The sequence below is a fragment of the Aspergillus chevalieri genome, chromosome 7 (assembly GCF_016861735.1).
Source record: "Aspergillus chevalieri M1 DNA, chromosome 7, nearly complete sequence".
In the NCBI taxonomy this organism is placed as follows: domain Eukaryota; kingdom Fungi; phylum Ascomycota; class Eurotiomycetes; order Eurotiales; family Aspergillaceae; genus Aspergillus; species Aspergillus chevalieri.
The window spans coordinates 2,040,225-2,068,174 of record NC_057368.1 but is presented as its reverse complement, the minus strand read 5'-3'; the positions used below and the strand labels follow the sequence as shown (position 1 = coordinate 2,068,174).

The following is a 27,950-nucleotide window of genomic DNA, read 5'->3' as shown; positions in this document are numbered from 1 at the left end:
TCTTTGCAGGTCGTCTTTCCTGCGTGAACTGTTCATATCTCTCAGATGCTTGAGGCCTCTCCGGGGCCTTCGCCCGTTGAAAATCTTGTTCTTGAGGCTGGGGGCTTGACTGTTCCCCCCCCTCGAATCGGTGTTGTTGGTGGTTCCTCAGAGTGTTCACCCTGAGTATCCTCCTCAATCGAAAATTCACCTTCAGTAGGCGCTGGTTGATTGTCGATATCCATCGAATCAGCCTGTTGGTGGTTGTTGTAATGGACGGTTTGGGGAGTAGGCACCTGGGTAACCGGTGCCATCTTAGTCTTCCGGGAAGACATATCGACGCAGAAAGCAGTGAAATCAACTGCTATATGATTTAATATGCGTTGACGGTATAGCCGATTTGGATCAATTGGTATCGGGCGTTTCGAGGTGTATGTGAAGTATACTGATGAAAACGTTTTTCGGGGTCAAAATCGAGCGTACGATAGCGATTGATTCTTATAGGCAAATAGCACAGTCTGATAAGCCAAATAAGAATAACACACTAAAGGAACCAACACGTATATCAGATAGATATATATCGCTCTTCTCTTTTTCGAGCAAGAGGGCTCATAACCTTTTGGTGTGTGATGGATGGTTCATTGGTTGGTGGCCTATCGGCTAAGGCTAACTATAACTACCGGGCAGAAAGCGAGGGCGGTGAAGGCACGTGACCCGCTGGGTACCAACATATACTCGTGATCAGGTGATCGTAGATCACCTGACTTCGGCACGCTCTTGTTGATGAGGATCGATCGGATAAATAGTTGGCCCGAGTAGCGAGGTCAGGAGATTCTTATAGTCAAGCGTGTGCACACATATAGTAGATTAAGCACGGAAGCAGCCATTCCACCAATGGAACTTCTGCTCAACCAAAGACGTCGTGGACTGGCAATCAGAGTACACAAATTAGACACTCGACATCCTCTCCACCGCCGGGCCACATGCCAGAGAAGCCTCCACATCAACACCCGCCTGCTCCGGGCTTTAGACCCATCAAATTTCCACGCCATTGAACAAATAGACCCGCTGCTGATAAGCCCCTGGGACACAAATAGAATCCCCAAAGAGCAGCCAACCGCTGTTGATAGAGCACAGGCCAAGGAAGATTTCCAGAGGTGGCTAACTTCTATTCCACCACGATCGATGGTCGTCTATACAGATGGATCAAAAGGAAAAGACAGCAATGCTGCAGGAGCCGGCTGGGTGGGCTACTGGGGAGCCTGTAAAACCAAGATCTTCAGCGGGCACAGAAAAATCCCCAACCATGAGGTCTTTGATGCAGAGGCCAGAGGCGCCCTGCTAGGCCTACAGGCAGCCCTAAAGGACCCCAATGCCCAACTCTCCACAAACATCTATATCTGCCTGGACAACCTGGAAGCAGTACAGCAACTCCAAGGCCAACCCAATGGTTCAAGCCAATCAACCTTCATGAACTTTCAAGAAGCCGCCCAGACATGGCCACAACACCCTAGAGCCCACAGCATACAGTCACGCACAGTACAGGTGAAATGGGTTCCTGGACACACAGGCATTGAAGGCAATGAAGAAGCAGATAAGGAGGCTAAGATGGGTTGCCATGCCTCCCTGGAGCTCCCCCCTCCACCCGCCTCAATAGCAGCCGCCAAGCGGGCAGCCCAGAGAGTGCACTGGCGAGGCTTTGCACAATTCTGGGCAGAAAAGGCCCCAGAACGATATAAGGCCCTTGGCATAGCCATAGGGAAACGGCCACCAGAGCTCCAGCTCCCCCGAGCAGCTCTGGGTCACCTCCTTGCCGCCAGGAGCGGCCATGGCGATTTTGCTGAGTACCATGAGCGCTTCAAACATGACAATGCCCTGTTGACATGCTCATGTGGCCGCAGAAAGGAGCCCTCCCACTTCTATTTCTGCCGTGACGGTCGCAAAGCAGCAGCACATCCATGGGGCCAACAACCGGTAGCGGACATCCTCACCAAAAAGGCCGGGTTCACCGCATATGCAGATTGGCTGGGCAGATCACAATTCTATACTGCCATCTGTAGACGCCATTAGGATGCTAAATGCATCAAACATGGGAACCTCTAGGCTTACCTCTGGCTCCCTCCCCCTCCTCCCTCCTATTCTCTTTCTCCTCCATTTTCCTTTGTTCATCCCCCCCTTTTTTCTGGTTTCCTTCCCTTGATTTCCGTAAGGAAACCCCAAGACGCCCAATTCGCTGTCGAACAGTTGTGAAAACCCAAGCAGCCCCCCGCGCGGGGGGCTACCTGTATTTAGATGATAGATGGTAGTTTAGCTAGAGAACAGGCAGTTCCGATCTGCCCGTCGTATGTTCCGCTCCGGGACCAGAGCCTCACCGCCTCGGCGGAAGGACTCGCCCCCCGACGTTAAATAGTACACACACACACACACACAGCAATCCCACCTCTGAAAAATGGAGAGACAGTCCACACCACCCCTGACGCCAAAGCAGAGCTCCTGGTGAAAACCCTCCTCCAGAAGGCTGCCTCCGCAGAGGATATTCCCATTGACTGTAATGACAACAATCCAGAGGCAACTCTGCCCTTCCCACCTGTCACAACTGGGGAAGCACACCAAGCCATCTTCCAAGCCAAGAGCAGTACCCCCGGTCAAGATGAGATACCCAATGCAGTGTTGAAAAAAGCTTGGCCTGCCCTTGGCCTCCACATTGCAGCTCTTTACAAGCACTGTGCTGCAACTGGATGGCACCCAACTCCCTTCCGTCAAGCCCTGTTGGTAGCCCTTCCAAAGCCAGGGAAGAAGGACTACAGCAGTCCACGCTCATACAGACTAATCGCCCTCCTCTCCACCTTGGGGAAAGGGTTGGAACGCTTGTTGGCCCGCAGACTCTCCTGGATAGCCATCAAGCACAAGATCCTTCATCCCCAACAGTTTGGGGCTCTCCCCTGTCGCTCAGCTACTGACCTAGCGGCAGCTCTGGTGCATGATGTTGAAGAATCCTGGGCCCGCGGCCTCAGCGGCTCCATGCTAACCATGGATGTCAAAGGCGCATTTGATGCAGTCCTTTCAGGCAGGCTAACCCAACGACTCCGCGGTCAAGGATGGCCCTCTGCAGTGATTCATTGGGTGCTGAGCTTCACCCAAGACCGAACAGCAGCTATACGATTGGATGGGCATCAGAGCCCAATTTTTGCAGTCCCAGCAGGCCTGCCTCAGGGCTCCCCAGTTTCACCAATCCTTTTCATGCTGTACATTGAACCCGTCTTCAAGATAGGGCCGGCAATAGCCCGCAGAGGTCGTTTTGGATATGCAGACGATATCTGCCAGTTGGTTATCAGCAAATCCCTTGAAGAAAACACTACCAGACTGCAAAGCATTGCAACAGACCTGATGGAATGGGGCCAAAGAGAGGGTCTCACCTTTGACCTGGCCAAAACAGAACTCCAACACTTTGCCAGGGGTTGGAAAAGGAACAATCCCACCTGTTCAATCCAAACCCCTGAGGGCACGGTGGAGATCATACCTCCCCAACTCAATGAGGCCACACGATGGCTGGGAATTTGGTTTGACCGGAGACTAAAATTCAGAATACACATTCAGACACTGGCAGCCAAGGCCAAACTGGCAGCCAATGGCATCCAAGCCCTTGCCAACACAGTACGAGGGGTCAAAGCTCCCCTACTGAGGCAAACAACAATTGCCTGCGTGGTCTCAGTCCTATGCTATGGAGCAGAGGCATGGTGGCCTGGACGACACAGACCAAGGCAGAGCATCTCAGGTGAACAAAAACTGGTATCTAATGGGGTAGCTGCACAGCTAGCCTGTCTGGATCGGGTGCTCCGCAGTGCGCTCCGTGGAAACCTCCCGGTCTATAGGACCACCCAAGCGGCTGCCCTCCACCGGGAGACAGCCATACCACCCATTGAACTCCTCCTAGATCAACGAAAACAGGCGCTATCTGTCAGAGTGCACCAACTTGATACCAGGCACCCAGTGTACCGCCGGGCAACACACCCGCGGAACCCCCAAATTAAAACTCGCCTCCTTCGAGCCATCGACCCAGTGAACTTCCACAACATTGAGCATGTGGACCCTTTGCTAACAAGACCCTGGGACTCAAGTATAATGCCCAGAGGTCGGCCTACTGCAGCCCCTAGGGCACAGGCCAGGGAGGATTTCCAGTCCTGGCTTAGCTCCATCCCCCAACCATCGTTGGTTGTCTATACAGATGGGTCCAAAGAAAAGGGGAGCACTGCAGCAGGAGCCGGCTGGGTGGGCTACTGGGGCACCAGCAGGATCAAGATCTTCAGTGGACACACAAAGCTTCCTAATCAGGAGATCTTTGATGCAGAAGCCAGAGCTGCCCTGCTAGGCCTGCAGGCAGCTCTCAAAAATCACCGACCCTGGCATGCCACCAACCTATATATCTGCCTGGACAACCTGGAGGCAGTACAACAACTCCAGGGTCAGCCCGGAGGATCAAGCCAATCTGTCTTCAGAAGCTTCCAAGAAACGGCCCAGTCGTGGGCAGACTATCCCAGAGCACCTGGTGTACGGCCAGGCGCAGTGCAGGTCAAATGGGTCCCTGGCCACACAGGCATAGAAGGCAATGACGAGGCAGATAAAGAAGCTAAGATGGGATGCCGAGCTCCCCTGGGGCAGTCCCCACCACCTGCTTCAATAGCGGCTGCCAAGCGAGCAGCCCAGAGGGTGCACTGGCAACATTTCACACAGTACTGGGCAGACAAGGCCCCTGAACGGTATAAGGCCCTTGGCATAGCCATAGAGAAACGGCCACCAGAGCTCCAGCTCCCCCGAGCAGCTCTGGGTCACCTCCTCGCCGCCAGGAGCGGTCATGGTGATTTTGCTGAGTACCATGAGCGCTTCAAACATGACAATGCCCTGTTGACATGCTCATGTGGCCGCAGAAAGGAGCCCTCGCATTTCTACTTCTGCAGAGACGGTCGCAAAGCAGCGGCACATCCATGGGGCCAACAACCAGTAGTGGACATCCTCACCAAAAAGGCCGGGTTCTGTCACAGGCTGCGCCTGTAGAATAAATGATATGTTATTCGGAGAGATGATCGGAGGGGTTACCAGACTACCTACCCCGCACGGCGTACATTTGTATATAAAGCTGTCCGATCGGACATCCGTTCTCCTGTTCTTCAACGAAATCTTTTGTGTGATAGCTAGTCATTAGCACTACGGGCTTAGCCCTTAACATTAGATTTCGTTCCTTTCCTTTCCTATCGGCGGCTCAATCGTGCGATAGTGGGATCGACCGAGAATAGTATAATCACGCACGACGAGAACCACGACGATAACCACGACGATAACCACGACGATAACCACGACGACAAGAACTATTGCTCTACTATATACAACAGCAACTGGCTAGAACTCATGCCCACATATGAAGCCCCTACCATTAGCGATCACGAAGAATCCGCACTGAGCGCTGAACCGGAAACTACAGACTCACAGGAGACCCCAAGCACTATGAGCCAAAGCAATGATAGCAATAGTGTGCACCAGCGCCCCCGACAAATCCTACCGGATCCTGAGGTGTTTAAGGGAGATATTGCTTCCTATCAGAACTTCAAGCATCTCCTGAAAGCGAAGCTCCATGTTGACAGGAAGGCCCTGGGAGGTCCTTACGAATGCCTCTGGTATGCCTATGGACGATTGTCTGGCAATGCAGCTAGCCATATTCTTCCATGGATGATTGCCAACGCTGATTCGCCCACTATGGTAAACGACGATACAGTGACCAAACTCTTCGAACATCTTGATTTCAACTATATGGATAAGGAGCTCCAGAGGAAGGCTATGTACAACCTCAGCACATTGAAACAAGGCAACAAAACCATCAATGAACTGCTTGCAACCTTTGACCGTTATCTGATGGAGGCTGGCCAACAGAACCAGCCCGACAATATGAAGATTTTTTGGTTGGAAAACACCCTCAATGATGATATATTCAATCGGCTTGTTAACGCGCCTACCTGCAAAACATTTAGCGAATACTGTGTTCAACTCCAGGGTATCTATGATAGGCATCAGAAATACCAACAGCGCTCTGCAGAACACCGACGTCCCCCTAATCGACGGACAACTACACCCATGTTTCCTCCTCCAGCAACCTCCCCCACAGCTACTTCTACCCAAGGAGACCCCATGGACTGGGAGCCCACCATTTCTCGTGCCCGAAACCCCCAACGCAAGCGGGCTCGATGGGTCAGTGGCAAAGAGATTGAGCGCCGGAAGCAGGAGGGATGCTGTTTCCGATGCGGCTCTGCTGGTCATCAGATTAGCCAGTGCCCATTTCTCCCTGCACAACGTCCTACACCTAGGGTTGCTGAATTCACTGCAGAGGATGTCACAGATGCTGTCCTGGATGACACTCAAGCCACACCAGTGCCTGATGTACCTTCGGGAAAAGCCTAACTCCTGTGCAAAGTCGCCCACAGGAGTCAGAGCTAGATCGGTTACAGAGATATTGGCGTACCTTCAATCAAAACGTTCACTTCAATGGTCCCCCACTGCTAGTTAGCTCCTTAGTCAATGGAAAGAGCAATTGCAAAACATTAGCAGATTCTGGTTGTACAACATATGGTATCATATCTGAACGCTACGCCTCACGTCACCGATTACAGCGCATATCCATCTCCCCCGGAGCATGCGAGGATTTGATGGTCCACGAGATGGTCTAATCACAGAAGTCGCCTATTTTTCTATGGACGTTGGTGGGAATAAACAACAGGAAATGTATGCATACATTGTTCCCCGCATTGATGGTGAAGACCTCATTCTTGGCCTACCTTGGCTTTACCACCAAGGAGTGTCCATTATTGCACACAGCCCCCTGGGTGTACCTGCTCTACGTCTGGCCAATGGTGATCACGTCCCCTCGCTGCAGCATGAACCAGACATGGAGATCCATCAGGTCAGCGCTCAATCATTCAGGGTCTGGATGGATCGCCGCAAGAAAAACCATAGTGTACAGATATTTACTGCCAGCATGCGGGATATTGAGAAGGCCCTAGAGGTTAAACATCACTCTGACCCTAGAGAAAAGCTACCCAAGCAGTATCATGCCTGGTTAGAAGTGTTTGAACGGAAGAAGGCGGACACCTTGCCCCCACACCGTGGACCACAGGTGGATCACAAAATTGAGTTAGTAGGGAAGGATGAGAAGGGAAGCACACCTGAACCCCCCTGGGGTCCACTATACAACATGTCCCGGGGAGAGCTCCTTGTACTGCGGAAAACCCTGCGGGAACTCTTGGACAAGCAGTTCATACGTGTTAGTGATTCCCCTGCAGCTGCACCAGTCCTATTTGTCAAGAAACCTGGGGGTGGCTTGCGATTTTGTTGTGACTATCGTGCCCTTAATGCAATCTCCAAGAAGGACCGATATCCACTACCCCTGATTAATGAGACTTTGGAGCGTATTGGAAAAGCTAGATGGTTTACCAAGCTGGATGTTATTGCCGCCTTCCATAAGATCCGCATTGCGAAGGGATATGAATGGTTAACTGCATTCCGCACACGTTTTGGCCTCTTTGAATGGCTAGTCACACCTTTCGGCCTCGCCAATGCACCAAGCACCTTCCAACGCTATGTGAACTGGACTCTACAGGAATTCCTTGATGAATTTGTGTCTGCATACCTAGATGACATCCTAGTTTTCTCCTCTGGATTCCTTCAGGACCACTGTGAAAAAGTCTCCAAAGTCCTGCAACGGCTCAAGGATGCTGGTCTTCAGCTTGATATTGACAAGTGCGAATTTGAAGTACAATCCACCAAGTACCTGGGCTTTATTATTGAGGCAGGCAAAGGCATCCGCATGGACCCTGCCAAATTATCAGCTATCAAGGATTGGGCAGCCCCAACCAGTGTACAGGGGGTGCGTTCCTTCCTAGGGTTCGCCAATTTTTATCGACGGTTCATACGAAACTTTGCAAATATCACAGCACCACTCACTTCACTCACCAAGAAGGAAGCAAAATTCACATGGAATTCAGACGCTGACAAGGCTTTCAACCAGCTCAAGGAGATGTTTACCACTGCACCTATCTTAACGCAATTTGATCCAGACCGCGCTACAGTGGTAGAGGCTGACTCCTCTGGCTGGGCTACTGGTGGTGTATTGTCCCAATATGATGACAATGGGGTACTGCGCCCATGTGCCTTCTTCTCAAAAAAGAACTCACCTGCAGAATGCAACTATGAGATCCATGACAAGGAGTTGCTAGCAATCATCAATTGTTTGAAGGAATGGGAATCAGAGCTCATTAGCACACCCAAGTTCATCATTATCACTGATCATAAGAATCTCCGCTATTTTATGAAGCTGCGACGCCTTAATGAACGACAGATGCGCTGGGCAGATATATTGAGCCGCTATGACTTCTACCTCCAGTACCGACCTGGGAAACTTGCCCTTACTCCTGACGCCCTATCTCGCCGAGATCAAGACATGCCCAATGACCCAGGTGATGAACGACTGCAGATGCGAGAGAAGCGCCTCTTGGACCCTAATGCATTTGTTGAGACCAGTGAATGCACCATATGCTGTGTGTCAGCTGTACAGGTCGACAAGTCCATTCAAATCCTACCAATCCATACTAGTAATGGAACTACAGAAAATGAAAACACCACCTCAGATCTTGAACAGCAATGGAGCCATGCAGAAGCTGAGGATACCACTATGCCCATACTTTGTGATGCCATCCGTGCAGGATTACCTCATTTCCCTCGTGAATTGGGAATCCGGGTCTCAATTGGCGAATGTGAATTAGACTCTGATGGTCGGATCCTCTTTCGCAAACGACGATGGGTTCCCAATAATGAACCTTTACGAACAAGATTAATGCAAGAAGCCCATGACTCCCCACTGTCTGGGCATCCAGGTAGCACTGCACTATATAGTCTACTTGCTCGACAACTTTTCTGGCCCAATATGAGTGCAGATGTGAAACGTTTTGTCAAGAATTGTGACCAATGTGGAGCTACCAACATATGGCGAGATCGACGACAAGGACTGCTGAAACCCTTACCTATCCCAGATCGCAAATGGCGTGAACTCTCCATGGATTTTATAGAAGGACTGCCAGAGTCAAATGGTTACAGTGCTATCCTGGTGATAGTAGACCGCCTCACAAAAGGGACTATCCTAATCCCTTGTGCAAGGACAGGAAGTGACTACATTGTACCAAAGTTCCTGCAGCATGTTGTGGCATACCATGGCCTCCCAGCTGCTATCACCTCTGATCGCGGCTCACAGTTTGTGGGTGAACTCTGGGAACGCATGTGTAGCCTCCTCAAGATCAATCGACGCCTATCCACTGCCTACCACCCCCAAACTGATGGGCAAACAGAGCGCATGAATGCAGTTGTTGAGAGCTATCTCCGTAACTTTTGCAACTTTGCACAGGACAACTGGTCAGAAATCCTACCTATGGCGCAGCTTGCAATTGCCAACCAGACTGCAGCTTCTACTGGGTTCAGCCCCTTTTTCCTTGACCATGGGTTCCACTTGGAGACACTTCAACTAGTTGAACCAGTCACTGAAGAACTCCAACAATCATCCAGTGGGTCTGCAGGTGCACGAATAGCTGACAAACTCAAGAATGCATTGGAGGTCGCTCAAAGTGAGTTAGCTGCAGCCCAGGAACGACAGGAACAATATGCCAACCGTTACCGAAACCTTGCACCACACTACAAGCCTGGTGATAAAGTTTGGCTCGCCCTGCATAATATCCGAACAAGCCGTCCCAGCAAGAAGCTTGATGTGCGCCAGGCCAAATATACCATCCTAGCACAGATTAGCCCGTATGCCTACCGACTGAACACACCAGAGGGTATCCACCCTGTCTTCCATGTTGACCTCCTCCGGCCAGCAGCAAACAACCCCTTTCCCAGTCAGCGCAATGACGACTATCAGCCCCCAGCTGTGCTTGTTGACGGCGAGGAAGAATACCAGGTGGAGCGTATACTGGACTACCGACAGATCCGCCGTGGACGGGGATTTCAGCGACAATACCTAGTGAAATGGACCGGTTATCTACATCCTGAATGGACTGCTGCGCACAACATGGAGAATACCGCCGCACTGGATGAATGGGAGCAACGCCACGGAAGCCAGAGCCCTGTGAGGGATGGGGATGATTCTTAGGAGGGGGGTGTTGTCACAGGCTGCGCCTGTAGAATAAATGATATGTTATTCGGAGAGATGATCGGAGGGGTTACCAGACTACCTACCCCGCACGGCGTACATTTGTATATAAAGCTGTCCGATCGGACATCCGTTCTCCTGTTCTTCAACGAAATCTTTTGTGTGATAGCTAGTCATTAGCACTACGGGCTTAGCCCTTAACAGGTTCACTGCATATGCAGATTGGCTGGGTAGATCACAATTCTATACTGCCATCTGTAGACGCCATTAGGGTGCTAAATGCATCAAACATGGGAACCTCTAGGCTTACCTCTGGTTTCCTTCTCTCTGTTTCTCCTTTTCGTCTGCCCCCCTCCCCCTCCTCTTCCCATCTCTCCCCCCTCTTTTCTCCTACTTCTCCTTGCCTCAGTTTTCGTATCAAGAAAACCTGAAGACACTCAGTTCGCTCTTAACAGCTGTGAAAACCCAAGCAGCTCCCCGCGCGGGGAGCTACCTGTATTTAGATGATAGATGGTAGTTTAGCTAGGTGACAGGCAGTCCCGATCTGCCCGTCGTATGTCCCGCACCGGGACCAGGGTTCTCCCGCTCCGAGGGGTGAAGCTCCAAGGATGCGTGGAAAGACCCGACCCTCGACGTTAAATAGATACACACACACACACACACACACACACACACAGTAGATTAAGCACTCAATCAGCTACGTACGCGCACATACGTTCGATAGACAATATAACTCTACCTTCCGCTGGTCCTCTCCATATAGACCTCTTAGTCCGGGATAAATCGACTCCCGATTTCCCCTCTGAGCTACGATCCGAGAGACCCCGCTTCACTTGTGAATAGCTTCAATCGAGAACCATTTATGGTTCGAGGTGCCTTTCGGGCCTAGCCCGTTACACAATGCAAGACAATAGTTAACAATCAGGTTTGATTTGTAAATACAAACAACCAAACCAGAGCATCTCATCTTCATCCCTTTTATTGATGTTCGTTTTCTCCTAGTTAACTAGTTTATGGGTCTTTGTTGAGTCATCCTAAAAGCAACCCATAATTGCTCATTCTACCCGGAGATAATTCATAGCTGTTGGATCTGAAGACATCTTTGCTCTAAGAATGGTGACCCAGCCACTCGCATGTTCTTATGGTACTTCATTCTTGTTGCATCAACCGTGGTGTTCTGTGTCACCTATGGTCTATCCATCGTCAGTGGTAGTAATGGGATTCATTGAAGACTCATGGCTGACTTATCTTTAATCATGAGTAGAATTTTGCGAATCCCGAAGACCAAAGCCCGACAAAACCTTGCCACCGGAAAAATATTTTGCTTTACCGTCCCTGTAACGAAAGACGTAAGTTCTTTGTTTTAGGGGTATTAGGGTGTGAATCTGACTGTTTCAGTTGACATTTCTTATAAGCATTGGATGTTTGCTAGCAGAAATTGCATTCATAATCCCGTGAGCTCCATGCACCCATTCATTCCTAATACTGCTTGTCCCACAGTAATAGTCACTTATCACTAACATGACAGTCTGTATCAGGCCGGTCAGGTCGGGATTTGATCTATCTAACCCTTTTCATGACTAGCCTTAGTATGCGCCAGAGGTGTGCTAGAATATGTAAAGTTCAAAAAGCCAATTATCCCGATATGGCTTTATGCATAATGATCAAACTCTGTAACTACTCAACAAGGCATATCAATAATGGCCAGAGTCCTGGCTCAGCCACTGTTATGACTTAGCACTAAGTGGCAAAAATGGATAATCAAGGCAGAATGACTGTGTACAAACGGCGCAAAAGCTCAGCATGCAAGCAGGAATGGCCTGAGCATCAACTAAATAACTACATTTTAGTAAGTATATATACTGCGCCCTTGGAACAAGAGTTGAATTATGTGGGAAGATAATGGTCACTTTGTTCCCCACAGTTAACAATGTGGCTTAAGGCAATGTATTTTGATTTAGCCCAGAATGAATATTTGGAATTCTCAAAGGTGATCAGCGTGATTGACAAGCTCTAGGCATTCCTCGTTGAAGAGCAATAATTGCAATACTCTATCCCCAGCACGACAGGGTTTAACAGGATTACCGGATGTCCCGGCCGAGGTGATGTACTCGCTGGCTCTGTCAGATGTAGATCTGTTATGATCAGTCAATACTAGTCAATAGTTCCGACCACACTCACATGTGATGCCCGTGTAGTAATACAAAAATGCAAATCCCTACTGTTAAGCCCCGTCTTCCTTGCAGCATAAAATTTGATCAGGCTTTTGCTAAAGCCACTAACATTTTCTACACATTCAAAAGAGCACAAGTGATTCTGTCCTTGGCATCTTGCATTAATGTGTCTGTGAATTAGCATATGCCCCAGGACTGCCTATACACTCCTGCAAATGGTATCACTCTTTGGGTACTTTTGTAAGACTGAAAATGGTGATAACCGAGATTAAGGTTCAGAAGAGAACTTGACTATTTACAGAAGAGGGTGTTTGACCTATATATGAAAGGATACGCTCGCATTCAGCTCAAGAATATTCACTTTAGATTCCTTGGACAGATTCGTTAAGGCTCTTAAGGAATGGATTTTGAACGACAGATTTTTCCTGCAGAGCATGATGCGATCGCATTCAGTGATGATGATTCCACATTGGGAGATATTGAAGTGTTAGTGGCATTTGAAATTCTTGAAATTTTTGCACTTTCTAAAGACTACGATCTCAGTGCCGAGATGATACCTGTTCCTATGGACTACTACAACTACCTTTATCGACATGGACGAATATATCCATCTCAATATGGTATGTATATCTATTTTCTTCGGCATAAATGACCTGACAAATATTCAGAGGACTATCCCTGGCCTGTTGACAGAGTAAGTCAACTCCTTTACCTGCATGTACAGCACTAATGCAGTGAAGATGGAACTGGAAAGACAAGGTAGGTAGATTCCACAGTGCTAGCACTCCCAGAATTGGCTTCTGCATTCTGCACTCTTTTTTGACTCCTTCCACTGGCAAAGCCTCTTTATCTGACTGATCTTTAGAAGAGCAATTCCATTTGCTCATTCAGCTGTATGGTGCCAGGTTACAACATGCTCCTGTTGTAGGACCTGCGAGAGTGCTTGACATTGGCACTGGAATTGGTTCTTGGGCAATTGAATTTGGTATGTTTTATCAGGTTGCGCTCCCACTGCTCACATACTAATATTTATCCAGCGGACCAGCACCCATACTCTGAGGTATGCGGATGAGTTTCCTGTATTCCCAACTAATGTGAATTGCAATAACTCACAAGTCATACAGGTGTCTGGCATCGATCTGGTCCCGATACAGACTCAATGGTGATTATAGCAAATCCGCGCATCGCATCCCAGCCAGATGACTGACCACTGAAGGGTGCCTCCTAATTGTGAGTTTTTTGTTGATGATTTTACCGCTGATGACTGGAGCTCTCCTCACCGTGACATCAATTTCATCCACATTGGCTGGTGGAATGGAAATGCCAATGCTTCCGAGGAATTCTTGAGAGAAATTTACCGGTTTGTCTCCACCAAATTACCGAATTAGTGAAGCTTAACTAACAAGACATGGCAGCTCCTGCGCCTTTGGGGGCTGGGTAGAAATCACTGGATTTGCAATAGAGGTTTCCCATGGATACAGGGATACCGTCTTTGATCGTTTCTATGTAGGCCTCTGTGAAGCCTATGAGAAGACCAATAGGGCATTTGAAATGCCACCCTCATGTTCCCGATTACTGGAAACGCGAGGCTTTGTGAACATTACAGAGCATGCATATTACATTCCGCTAGAGTCACAACATACAGACGGCTTGTACTATCAGATTGTCGAAAATTGGATAGCTGGGCTTGAGGCATATGCCTTGGAGGTGTTGGCAGGAACTACTGAAGTGACAGGCCTGGAGATTCTTCTGCTCTGTGCCGCTGCTCGTAAAGAGTTTAGGGAAAACAAGCCTCATGGGTATCTCAAAAGGTTTGTAGCCCTGGAATAAAAATATTATATAGCTGACACAATTTGTTAGGTGCATAATCTATGGGCAAAAGCCAGGCGCATTTGCATACAACTAGCTAAACAAATAGTCTATACACGGTTGCAATAGCTGGATTCAGTGTTACTCACCCATCCCAGCTAATCTTATCCATGAAAGTCTGCCTAATCTTAATCTGGCAGTTGTGACGGCTCACATATGATAGCTCATATACGGCAGCTCAACACTACGGCAATGGATGATACATCACAAACACTACCCAATTGTCACAACCTGGCTTCTCTCGTGTCGTACCTAGGGTTCTAGTTAGTTGTATTTCGAGACTGGACACTTACCCTAAGTGTCTCCCAAGTAATCGTATGCTCAATACCCCTCCGGGTCCGGTTCGATAAATCGTATGCGTTGATGGGTATATCGCCCCCTCCAGGCTCCGTAAGATAATCAACAAGTAGAAACGATAAAGGTAACGAATAGAGAAACAAGGCCAACCGAGTACGTATACTGGGTTGTTGGTTAAGTGCGGACGAGTCAGAAACTAGAAGGTAACCAATGCTTGATTAACTAGATTGATCGCGAAGAACTAAACTAAGTACATGAATGAGTGTCCTTATATATCCTTCCTGGTCATATCCATGATATGCTCGGGTCTGATCCTCGATACGCTCCGAGCGTGTCGTTGATATGTTGTCTTCATAGCCATGATAAGTTCTTGGCGTATCCCGGATACGCTGGTGATCACGTGATAGACCTGCCAAATATCAGATTGATCCTTGTTCCTTCCTGCATATCCACCATCAACTGTTATCCAATGATTCCATCCTAACCCTGTATCATCACGTGAGGCTGATACGGCAAGGTCTGTAACACCAATCACGTCGCCAACGTTGCGTTTAAAACCACTTCATCATCTAGGTAGATTTCCTCCTTTTTCCTTTCTTCTCCAGATCCGATATTCTCGTCGATGGCTACAATAGTTTAGATAGGAATTCAATTCGTCATTATCTACTATCCTGAGCCCGTGACAGCAGTAGAGATCTTTGGGATCTCTGTCAGCATACCATCACCTCCATCGCGCTCTAAGGTGGATGACTGTCCTGCAAACAGCACTTCATGTCGCTTTTGCTGTTCATAAGAATAAGATGGCAATAGATTCAAATGATCGTGCTCAGCAGCATGGCTTCATGGTTGGTTTTATCTAATTGAAATGGTTCCAGGATTAAAGTCTAATACTCATTCCAACATTTGCTCGACTGCGACATGTAACATCGTCCAGAACTTTCATCCAGAGTTTTTTATTACTATACATATAAGAGAGCCTATGCAATGTTTTTCTCATAGTTAACTTATGTTATAGTTAAGGAGATGGCTTACATAAGTGCAGGTAAGAGTATACCATCTAACAGTAGGAAAGCCCGAATCGACCGCTCAGGAACATGAATCCAGTCTAATTCCAAGCTAGGAAAGCATGGATCCTGGCTGATTTGGAAATCCCATGCTGAGAGAGCCGGTGACTTCAAACCAAAAACTCCGAGCGGATCATCTGCAGGCAAAAGGTCGAGGGCGGCACTCCACAAAGATCATTGGTTGATGTGCAGGTTTGTTGAATGCCAACAGACAACATGGCAGTAAGAGGCAAGCGCCTGGAAGATGCACAGAGAATACTAGAAACCGGATCACAGCACTGTGATTTGGTGGCTATAAATTTAGAACGAGATGTGTAACGGGCTAGGCCCGAAAGGCACCTCGAACCATAAATGGTTCTCGATTGAAGCTATTCACAAGAGCGTGCCGAAGTCAGGTGATCTACGATCACCTGATCACGAGTATATAAATCCACCGCCAGCGTGTCTTTCTTTCTTTCTTTCTTTCCTTTCCCCAACGAGTTCTTTCGTACATATCTATATATTAGATAGCAAGGCTTCGGCCCATTACAGATGTGATGGCAAGCAAGGTCATGATAACTCAAGCAAACACGTCTTAAATAAATTTTGGGCCAGAGTACCCCGTAATCTGACATGATCTGTGGCAAGTTAACAACAGTCAAAATGTGGGTGGTGCGTTGAACCCAGCTAGCAGTCTATTTCAGTTGGACCCCATTATTGCATGGCAAGATACTGAGCCTCATCGTTGTATCAATCCCAGAATCCTCAACAGTATGATATCAGCCACACCACTATCCTGGAACCAAAAGAAAAAAAAAACACATGACTGATGCTGCACACGTTGTGATACCCAAAGCAGAACTGTGGGAGATAAATGAATCATGGACCCTGCGAGCTAATTCAATGGGGCTGTGGAGAGACAGTAGCATGCTCCATCCTGAGTGGTTGATGGGGTTACTTTCGTCCTATCAAGAGACGGCTTAGTCCAAGAGGCAGTTGTCTGCAGGAGTATATGCCAATGATATCACACCATGAGCTAACCCCCATGACGTCACAACGGCTTTCTCTTCTACCAATCAACATGGAAGCCTAACACCGACCAGTTTTCAATTAAGACACATATTCCTGAAAACCTGGCATAAAAATTGTACAGCGGATTCTTGACGTCTGTCAAATAGGCTCGATAACAACCCATTCGGAATCACCGTTTCATTACATATTGGAGGAAGATGGTTGCACAACCACCAGTGAGAAAGCACAGCAGTAGACCTCCAATCACAATCAAAAAGAACTAATCACAACAACAAATAGAGTCCCATTGTCTTTTGTCTGCTGCTGGCAGAGCAGAAATGAGGTAAAGGAAGACAGGTGGGTTTTCAAAATGATCATTCAGAATGTATTGTCTGTCAGAAGTGGGGGATTTCCGCGGCAATCACTTCCAGCCAATTGCACTGGAAGCATTGCCGAATAGGTCAGAAGACGAAGCAGGACCTTCTGACTGCAGGGCTGCAAGTGGAGATGGATCAGCAAAAATTTGGCCTTTCAAGCAATATGAAAGTACCGTTGAAACCTGTACAGCCAATCAGTAGTAATGCCTTTTCTCCATGACCCCGCATGTTCCATTTGGGCCCTATTGAATTGCGTACTCAGTATCGGGGTTGTGAGGCTTACATTCTGTTACAGTAATTGCCACAGCGGCAAAGTTGACCCACATGCAAGCACAGAGAACAGTCAATGCCCATTTTGCACCTGAGACAACTCTTAAATGGCTTGTGAGAGGGAAATATCTCAAGCAAGGTTCCTGTTAAAGGCTCAATAAACCCCCCTCCCCCTTGCCAAAGTATCATTATTAACCATAACCTGCTGAGTTTGATTCATCATTTGCACTTGCCACGCAACCTTACATTGTTTGCCATTTGTATGCTTCTCGGGCGGAGCGAATAAGACGCCCAGAGACCTGATGTCTAAAAATTCAGGTAGTTATGCCTTCATTCCCCTTTTATCTACACCCAAAACCTGATTAGTATAGGAAGCCGGAAACCTGTGAGCAGCAAGAACGGTTGCATCTCTGGTCAAATGTGCAATCAGTCCTGTCTCAGCTTCGCCTACTGCAGAGAAGCGCAACAATACCGTTGTGCCACCTTTGCGTTGATGGAAAAAATCCGTTGTAGCGATGAGGTGGGAATCCAGGAGCTTTTGCAGTCGATTCGGAAGCCGAAGACCCTGTCTGAAGCCATGGAAGAGACCATGGCATTGAAATATTTTTGATCTGGAAATGGTAGGCGGCACAGCAGGTAGGGAACACATATGGTTACATTTGAGTGTTTCATACCAAAGACATTTCCAATTAGCATTTTTCGAGCAAATGTACCTTAGTTGGATGCCTCAATTGAGTCAGGTTTGAGTATATGCCTTGTTTCTACATTATCCGACTAAAAGGAAATTATCGAATAAGAATGTATGGAACCACCCAAGTGTAGAACTTCGCTATCTCCTAAGCAAAGTAATGTATTGGATATGAGTTGGGTGGTTCACGTGGATTCCTTCGACCTGTCTTCAGGCATAGAGCTTTACTTGTCATGGAAAGATATTATGGCATTGAAAGGTGTCATGACTCCAGTCCTCTGATATTATACAAAGACGGGGATGCTCTTTGGTAAGCCATCCATCGTATTATTATTATTTAGTCAAGTTTATTGTCCACACCGAGCCCTAGAGCTATGACAGACCATGATTCCTGGACTCGAGGCCAGCAGCTATTCTACAGTCTCTTGTCCCTATAAGTTCCTGAGGTAACTCCCCCTTTTATAATCTCTCTGATCCTTTTCCTCGCCCCAGGCCGCCTGTGTGCGCAGGGATTTCGAGCACTGTGCTCTCCTTGTGTTTCGGAGCAGGATGGGTGTTGTCACGGCGCTCTACTAGGATAATGGAACGTCCAACTCATGGGTTCTACCTAGGTAGCTATCGACGAGAATAATCAACATGAGGAAGGAAGAAAGGAGGTAACGCCATATTTATCAACAAAGCAACAAAGCAAACAACCACACCTCACGTGATAAGCAACCAACGTGACCAGGCCGTCACAAAAGCAGAGCCCTTCCCTCTCAACACTGCAACCAGGGACATCACTGCCGTTCGAATCACCACCCCAAAGAAGGCTGCCCTCCTCATCAACGTATACAATGCACCACCAGGATCAGTTGATGAGGGCCTAGGCCTGCACAATCTCATGGAGCAGTCATTACCTTCTGGCCCCTGCCTCACAGCTGGGGACTTCAATCTCCGACACCCCGCGTGGCAATCCTCCGCCCAACCATCCCCAGGAGCGGAGCCCTTCCTAAGATGGACAGAATCTCAGGACCTCACACTCACCCTCCCCCCAGATTCACCAACCCGAGGGCCCAACATGATTGATCTATCTTGGGCCAATAATGCCCTACTCCGACTTGGAATAACTTCAGAAGTTGCCACAGACCTCCCTCCTCTTGCAGATCACGAACCCATCCTGACCACTATCAAATTGGGCTCTAACAAATTCACCCGGGACCTCCCCTCTCTTCGGTGGTCCACCCTGGATGAGGAACCCCTACAGGAGACGCTCAAAGGGGAGAAAGACTAGTGGACAAAGAAATAGCTACCCTTCCTCCACAGCCCTCCCCCCTTCAGTTGGACAAGCTTGCAGCAAACATCTCCCAGGCCATCTCTACTGCAATGGAGGCTTCCATCAAACGTGCATATGCTCGGCCCAGCGGACATAGTTGGTGGAATGATGACTGCACCAAAACAGTCAAGTCGCTCCACAGGACCATTAGAGATCCGGATTCCACCCCTGAGGTCATTCAGGATGCTAAACGGATCTTCAAACATGTTGTGCGGAACAGCAAACGCAACTACTGGCGAGCCAGGGTAGATGGATTTAAGGACCCTCAAGACATCTTCAAAGCAGTAAAATGGAACCGAACTGAAGGATCCTTACCCATCTCCCCTTTGAGAGAAGGTGTTAAGGGCTAAGCCCGTAGTGCTAATGACTAGCTATCTCACAAAAGATTTCGTTGAAGAACAGGAGAACGGATGTCCGATCGGACAGCTTTATATACAAATGTACGCCGTGCGGGGTAGGTAGTCTGGTAACCCCTCCGATCATCTCTCCGAATAACATATCATTTATTCTACAGGCGCAGCCTGTGACAGAAGGAGAACACATCCATACATCCACTGATTATAAAGCAAACTACCTTGTGCGTGCACTTCTGCAAAAAACATCATGCACAGATGTGATGCTCAACCTGGAACCTGTGGATGACTCTCACCTTCCCTTCCCTCCAATCTCAGAGAAGGAAGTATACGACGCAGTTGTCCGACCCAAGAACAGCACCCCTGGGAAAGATGGCATCAACACCCTCATCCTCAAGAAAGCCTGGCCCCTTTTAGGCCCGGCCTTTGTGCTACTCTATCAGCAGTGCCTGACTCAAGGCTGGCATCCTACCCCTTTCCGGGATGCTTCACTCGTGGCAATCCCAAAGCCAGGGAAGAGAGACCGAAGCTCTTCCCGGGCCTACAGACTCATTGCTCTCCTCTCTGTGCTAGGAAAAGGACTAGAGCGCCTGGTGGCCCGAAGATTGGCATGGGTAGCCATCAAGCACAAAATCCTTCATCCCCAACAATTTGGAGCCCTCCCACTCCGCTCTGCAACGGACCTTGCTGCCGCACTGACCCATGATGTGGAACAGGCCTGGGAACACAAGAAGAAGGCATCCATGCTCACTACAGATGTACAAGGTGCCTTTGATGCGGTCTTGCCAGGACGGCTTATCCAACGGCTCCGAAGACAGGGGCTGGCCAACCAACCTAGTCTGCTGGGTGGCTAGTTTCACACTGTCACGGGCTCGGAACAGTAGATAATGTCGAATTGAATTCCTATCTAAGCTATTGTAACCATCGACGAGAATATCGGATCTGGAGAAAAAAAGAAAAAGGAGGAAATCTATCTAGATGATGGAGTGGTTTTAAACGCAACGTTGGCGACGTGATTGCGTAGTGTTCGTGATGTACCATCCAACTCCGTAGTGTTGAGCCGCCGTATATGAGCTATCATATGTGAGCCGTCACAGTGCTTGCCTTGCTTTGGCTTCTTGCAGCAGCAAGGAGCAACGCCACTTCCACAGCGTTGATTTTAGAAGCCTTCTCACTCCCAAAGCAGCCCAAAGCTCTATCATCATTGTAGACCATGTCATCTAGAAAGCACATGCTATTAGCTCAAATGGTCGAGTTGGGGTGAGATGGATATACCCAAATATGCTGCTTGGGTGTTCACACCGCCGCTCCAAGGGCAAGCACCTAACATCATTGGTGGTGAAGCAGATGAATCCATCCATGCAAGACAACCACCACACTTGAAAAATGCCTTTCCCCTAACCGACTTGGTTAGTGTGTCTTATTATCTAGATTAGATGTATGGCACCTACCCCTTGACTGGGCTCAATTTACCCTGAAGATTGGCATAGCATGACCCCAAATCTAGCTGACTGTTGCAATGAGTGCCATTGATTGCAACACAATCAGCTGTCAGGAGCCCATTTGAGGTTAGGTTGACTGCACTACATGTCTTCGAAAATATTCCGCTCCCTTCAGCTAGACAAACACCAAATAGGCAAGCCCAAGATAAAATCGCCTGGGTCATCATACTGTCTTTGCGAGGTGTCTACCTTAATTCTGGCATAGATTAAACAAACAGAGTTAGAAATACTTATTTAGGAAAAGCACCTGAGAGCCTGGTTCAAGCTCGACTTTTTCAGCACATCAGTAATGAAGACTGATAGTTTTTCTTATTTAAAAAGAAAAGTCATCTGAACTAGTAGCCTTAATTTCCTTAAATACATTCATTAGCGAATTTGCCTTCAATGGGAAATATACGGAGATTGTTTTCTGGTCCCATTGCCAAGACGTTGGTACTGTTAGCTTATTGAGCGGTATACCGGCTTTGATTGAGGGCTGCTGTAAGCTTCTGGTACGATAGAAAGGAGTATACGGAAATGGTTATACCTCAAATATTAGGTTGGAAAATACGAACCCCATCATATCAGTGGAACTTGATGATCAGGCGTATGATGAGATCCCACCAACCTCTATCTACTACTTGATTTACTACATGGTTACCCTCAGTAATAGGACCGTGATAGAGGGCAGGACTTTTTGAGCCCAAAGATCTCATTGTCGTTTCACCATAGTTGAAAAAACTAGTGTGCAGGAAATACAAGGATTGTGCCAGATGGCGGTTGTTACTCTAGCGAAGTCGTCTTCACCAGCAAACATATCACAACTTTTCTCAGTTGTACTATACAAAACCTACTATATATATTCTATTCATCTGCCAGCTTTTAATTGGGGGCGCTGTAAATTACTTGGACAAAAGAAATCTACCAAAAATTACATTACAATTAGACAGTGATATTCAGTAGTAAATACAGAAATGGGCTACGTGACGCGTACTGTAGTAGCCCAAACTACATTAAGTGATGCCATTGGCGGATATTAGCCACCAGGACTGGATCACACCATGAGTATACAGTACATGCTGTTTTGAACAGAATGCGACGAAAAGCAAATCAAGGTGTGCAAGAGGTCTACGCCAAAGGTACATTCTGGAAAGTGCTGGACCTCTTGGAATCTCTGGAGCGGAGCCGGGTTGGATGTCACTGTAAAGCACTTGGCTGTTGGATTCGATGTCAGCGTTGACAGACTCAAGAGGTAATTGTTGCAGTGGCTGAGGTTCGAAATGCTATTGCAAAAGGAAACAGAAAATGAAATGAAAGAAGATGAGACCTATCACTCATCCAGCATGATTTCCTGTCTTGTAGTTCAGGTATGTTGAACCTTTATTGTCGAGTTCAGGCTTGATTCATGAGCGCAGCTGCAGCTTAATTTGGCACACTCAGACTCAAGTCTCAACGCGCGACCTAGCCAGAAGTGGCTTTGCATAGCCATGTAGCCAAAAGTACATTGTCCAGACGAGCCATTCTTGCCATCCATTCTTGTCAAAAATTGTCTCGTTTTATATAAAGATAAATGCCTCCAGCGAGCACGCTGGATGAGAGCTCCACTGCCAGCTCTCAGGATGATAATTCTCACATTCTCGTGGTGTCCAGTGTTAGTACTTGTCTTTTGACGAAGAAACCAAGAAGAACCACCCAGTTACGATAATTATATAGACACATTGAATTAGTCCCTTGACGCGTCCGCGTCCTCCCGACCACATGCACTGCCATATAACAGGTTATCCTGTGTTGATTTTAGGTTATGAGGCAAGAAGACGGCTGAGATTCCTCCTGGCCCCAGTGCGCTGTCCAACAAGTTTACATGCGACGCCTCTGACCATACTTGTGCCGATATGCCTGCAAGAAACACCCTGGCACCGTACTGTCACTCAGCCGACAACTAAACACGCCGCTATACCTGCGACTATTGACAGCTGATCGTGCCACTGTGCTGTGGTACGTGCACAAAGTGGACGCCCCCCTAGCTAAAGTTGTGCTAGCGCTAGAGGAATACCTTGTGACGAGTACTGATCAAATGCCCTGTGCAAGTAGGCGGAATGGGGACAAGGAAAGGAAACCGAACGATCAAAGATGTATTTAGAAACTAAGTAGGAGTTTGTGCTGACGAACCGCACGGTCTTTCATAGCCCATGGGCCTGGGTAAGGATAAGCAACTTGATTACTACTACTATGAGTGTTAATTACCGATCCGGGCAAATGTGGATTAGGGTGATGAAGGGTACTGGCCAAGAAACAATGTGTGCGTGTTCATAGGGGAATCTGTTTTCGAAATCGACATGTAAGATTATGTTAGAATCCAGTACATACTCGGAGACGGAATATTTAGATTGCTGATTGTTTGCATTAGTCGGCCTGACCCCCATAAATTGCCAGATAAGGGACTTCATAGTATTTCAGATCTCTTTTGCGATTCCATTGGTTGAGCCATAATTCCACTACACCCTAGGTTGCTGAAACGAGTAAGTAGCTCAGGATCGGAAAATCGGGGAGTCGATAATCCGGACTGCACGAGGTTATATGACAAAGTCTTATTTTAATCAGAAGGATATGATATTGAATACTATAGACACCTTGATAATAGAGTGAGTGCTCAACCATCTAAAGTGCATGGCTAAGGTGTCTCTATTTAAGTACAAGGATTTTTCCGTTTTCGGAAATCAGGCCGCTTTCGGTACTCGGGCCGACTATTAATCCAATGTTACTTTCATCAGTTGCGACAGATTCGGATTCAAATTCGGATTAACTCATACCCGTCCCAGCCAATCTTTGAAATGGAATGATATCGGATTTAATGTAAATCCGAGGCGGAGGTTGGATGTTATCAATCTGCCTGGTTTTTTTTTCTCATTAATTATATTCATTCACGCTCAAGTCTAATTTGTTTACAGATTCAGTTCAAGGTTTTCACCCATATTGACCTCAGCTATGGAGTGCTTAGATATTCCCGTTATGTTAACTAATCACAGGCTCGCTAAAATCATTAAGCAATTGGATGTCTTCTCTTCTATTGATAGAAGTTCATATCTTGAATCCTCGAAAGTTTTTGGTCGGACAGCGAAACGCAATAGGAAGCTAATCTCAAATTTTGAATTGAACCATGGATCGGAGCTCACAGGTCCCGGTATAAAGGGCGAGGTCTTAATCTCTTTACTCCGACCACCTCGAAACCAAACGTTTGAGAATGGGTTCACTGTCGACTTGTGTAGCTGCCGTATGTACGACAAATGTGATCAAGGACCTCATACGTGTCGGTTCTAATGAAAACATGACCATCAACGACGTCAGTACTTTTGTCACGCTAGCATACTCTCTTGAAGGTTCAGACAAATCTGCATTCATCGAACAAGCCGAGCTCGCATTCTGTGATTTGGTAAAGGCCAAGAAGCCGGACGTCGTCCTTTGTTGCTATCAAGGAAACTCGAACAATGGTTTTATCCAGAACCTACGCAGTTTAGGTGTGGGAAGTCTTCTGCCCACCAGATCTCTAGATCACGGCTGATTGCATTAATAAAAGGATAAATGCATTTCACCCTAACCATGCTATCAATTATCAGCGAATTTTACAGCTGTTTCCGTCGATTACTTCTGGAGTTTGTGAAAGCATTTGCGCATTTGGTCGGCGAATGGAAAGAAGAAGAATGAATGGATGATCTGCGATCACCGCAACTCTGGCATGAAATCTCATTGGTATGAGACTTGCTTCGCCTCCTTGAAAACACCGTAATACTAACCGGGCTCTAGGGGAGTCAAATCTTAGTCGGGATACAGTCGACGATGTTGGAAAGCCATTCTTAGCCATACGGTGGAGCTTTTCTAGCTTGAATTATTTCAATTTTCATACTGATATTGAGCACAACCAACAGCGCTTTATTGATAGCAACTTGTTATGGAATTGCGCTGATGCATCTCTATTCCTTGACAAAGTCCAAGGAGGCAATGATAACTCAAAATTCGTCTGCCGTCAACATCTCCATTCCTCGCCACTAGCCAATCTCCCCACCGTCTTTTCCAACGTATACTAGGCTCCCATCCTAACTTCTTAAGGACCCTTTTTGAATCATTCACTTGATGAATTCTTGAGAGATGCTTCTCTTATATTCTCTCATAGATTGCAAGTCTTGATCGATAAAACCGAACGATGTTTCCAAATCATTTACCCGAGGATATCATCTTCAGATGCACTAACTCCTGCAAGCGGGACTGGAGAACGGAAAGCTTACTGTAGTGATGAAAGCAGTGATAGATTAGTAGTCGGCTAGATTATGAAAAAGGCTCGATTACCGAATACAGAGTATTCCTTATGTATAAATAATGACACCATAGACAAACACTTCAGATAGCTAAGCACTCATACTACTGTTCAGGCGTCTATAGATTCCAGCATCATGATCTTCTATTTTCGATAAGTCTCTCGGCATATAGCCTCGTGCAGTCCGGATTATTGACTCCTCAATTTCCTTGAATTATCCACTTCACGTAATTTATGGAAAGCTCACCCTCGAAAATTCCATAACTTGACGGTTCAATATTGATATGCATTTCCTTGCGTATAAAGATCTTCTTTCTCTATTCCAAAATGAAATAGCCAGCAAGTTGAGGCATCCAGAACCAGAACTCTTCGAGCCACGTGCGTGGGTGCTACCCTACACACCATATCCACCCGAACCGGAGACGGCTATTATTTGTTTTTATTTCTACAGAACCGTGAAATTTTGATCCCCCTTCGTCTTAAAACGGGAGCCTTCAATGATCATTTGCCTCCCCTCACCAAAATTATTGTACTGACGATTATTACTACCATACTGGTTGGCAGTATCGACCGATGATCCAGTCGCATCCACTTCTTTGATCCACGGACCTAGGGTTTCACGAACAGCAATGAATCCGGAGTCATCCACCGTGGCGAATTTAGTCATATCCATATGATTTTTGTGGATTCCAACGGAGGTGCAGCCCGGCAGCGTGGCCAAATCCCGAGTCAGGACCTATTGCCTAGGCGTCAGTAATTGGATGGAATCTTGCTTCACCTGACCTACGAAATTAGATTCCTCCATCGGCAACTCCGCGTAGAAGCAAACGACTTTGATTGGCGGCAATTTTCTTGCAAGGCGCACCTCGTGCATTGTGTCGAAGTCGGTTGGATTGTCTGAAAGCACAGCTTCGAAACCGCACCTGAGAACATCGACGATGTCCTTCTGCTTGGCCAGGCCGATGGATTGGGTCACGATCTCGGCCAATATAGTAAGGCTGGTTCCATAGAGCGGCACGCCACTGGCTGGTTCCATAGGCGACCACAACGGCGTGCCGAGAAAAGCGATACCATGAGTGGAACAAAAAACACTGCACATTTTCCACTCCAGCAGTTTGCTCGATATGAACAAGGCCTGCGGCGCGCATTAGCACATATACCATAATCAAAACCAGAACGCACCTGTTTGCAGATCAGCCCCCCCAAGCCATGACAGACAAAGATGATCGGTTTTTCATCCTATGCGTGTCAATACGCTGCGACATCTATAAAGCTGGTTGCCTTACTGTGCAATCATTCTCTCGGAATGATGAAAGTTCACTTAGCAGATTCCATGCGTGGTTGGCAATAATTTCCTTTAACACTACCCTTTGCACGTCGCCCACATACGCGTCATATCCAAAAGCAAGTATCCGAGCTGTTGGAAATATGGATGGAAGGAGGATTTTAGGCCATGGATTGCTCGTATCTTGGTTAGTCCACGTCGCATCGCGATTGGCGGTTACTCCGTGTATGAGAACTATGCTGGAAGAGCAAAGTTAGGAGTGATCACTAATGTAGGAGAGCACATACTCTACTGTGCTGTTATCCGGCTTGTGGAGCTCTTCAATGCCGGAAGGGAAAGTTTTCCACGACGAGGATCCCTTCATAGGCGGCGAACCATCGTGGGGGGGAGTTGCAGTTTTGCGAGATTCTCTTTCACCAGAAGCCTGATATGGCAGAAAACCTCGCCACTTGCGAAACAAAGGCAGACATCCAGGCATTGCATTCAAGTCTTAATCAGGGCGTTTTGCTCATGGACGGAAGTCAAGTGCCTAGCGGCTGACCAAATGTCGTCGGACTCGGTTGGTGGTGTCTAGACGTGAGCGTTGAGAAACCGCTTCACTGGTCTGTACTCCTCCGGCTGGGTTGGGACTTGAGGCGGTGTAATTCACTCAATAGTAGCTAACAATTCTGAAAAGAAATTGCTCTTGAGAACGCATCTCAATGCATGCGATCGGAAAGAGAAATATATTGCTCTATCTTATACCTGGTGGCCCTCCTCGAACCAGCCTAGCTCTCATGATGCTTATCTGGTACAAGCGCGGGATAGGAGCTTTCAAGGTAGCCAAGTCAGAGATCAGGTGTTTGATAGGGTCATCGCATATGTCAATTACCGCAAAGCTACGACAACCTCCGTTCGGGGTTTCTGGATTGATCAGGAATGCATTGACCAAGTGAACGAAGCGGAAAAGCATCGTGTCATACAATCCATGGAGTATGTGTACATCCAGATTGCCTTCCCAGTGGCATTGCTGTCGGCACGGATCAAATCAGAGGGTCATTTAAGGGACTTGATATATACCTTCGGAGACGAAATCCACCGAGGAACCAGGGAAAAGGCTGGATCCCCAGCATTCTTAACCTTTCAAATTATATCACATCTGATCCGTGGTGAGAAAGAGGCTGGATATTTTAGGAAGACTATTGCGCGTCAACAAGAATGTGCCTTTTAATTCCTCACTCTTCCTCTCTGACGGAACTTAAAGGGGAAAACTGTAAATTACCGGGCAATTTGGAGGAAGAGCTTTGCATCACATCAGCCGAATTTCGCTCTCGAGCCAC

The 27,950-nt window shown here is 47.5% G+C and overlaps 4 protein-coding genes across 4 annotated transcripts; 2 read left to right on the top strand and 2 right to left on the bottom strand.

Moving 5' to 3' along the window:
- Nucleotides 1-41: 41 nt before the first annotated feature.
- On the bottom strand, nucleotides 42-314 carry ACHE_70699S (uncharacterized protein; the record flags this gene model as incomplete). The annotated part of the gene is made up of 1 exon (XM_043283060.1): nucleotides 42-314. One exon carries the CDS (start codon nucleotides 312-314, stop codon nucleotides 42-44), a length of 273 nt encoding a protein of 90 aa, XP_043140378.1.
- Nucleotides 315-17,502: 17,188 nt separating this feature from the next.
- Nucleotides 17,503-17,810, top strand: ACHE_70698A (uncharacterized protein; the record flags this gene model as incomplete). Its single annotated transcript, XM_043283059.1, has 2 exons — nucleotides 17,503-17,518; nucleotides 17,572-17,810. The coding sequence occupies 2 exons, from the start codon at nucleotides 17,503-17,505 to the stop codon at nucleotides 17,808-17,810; spliced, it is 255 nt and encodes an 84-aa protein (XP_043140377.1).
- A 6,468-nt stretch (nucleotides 17,811-24,278) lies between these two features.
- On the top strand, nucleotides 24,279-24,616 carry ACHE_70697A (uncharacterized protein; the record flags this gene model as incomplete). Its single annotated transcript, XM_043283058.1, has 2 exons — nucleotides 24,279-24,552; nucleotides 24,612-24,616. 2 exons carry the CDS (start codon nucleotides 24,279-24,281, stop codon nucleotides 24,614-24,616), a joined length of 279 nt encoding a protein of 92 aa, XP_043140376.1.
- Nucleotides 24,617-25,791: 1,175 nt separating this feature from the next.
- Nucleotides 25,792-26,445, bottom strand: ACHE_70696S (uncharacterized protein; the record flags this gene model as incomplete). The annotated part of the gene is made up of 2 exons (XM_043283057.1): nucleotides 25,792-26,082; nucleotides 26,134-26,445. The coding sequence occupies 2 exons, from the start codon at nucleotides 26,443-26,445 to the stop codon at nucleotides 25,792-25,794; spliced, it is 603 nt and encodes a 200-aa protein (XP_043140375.1).
- Between the last annotated feature and the right edge of the window lie 1,505 nt (nucleotides 26,446-27,950).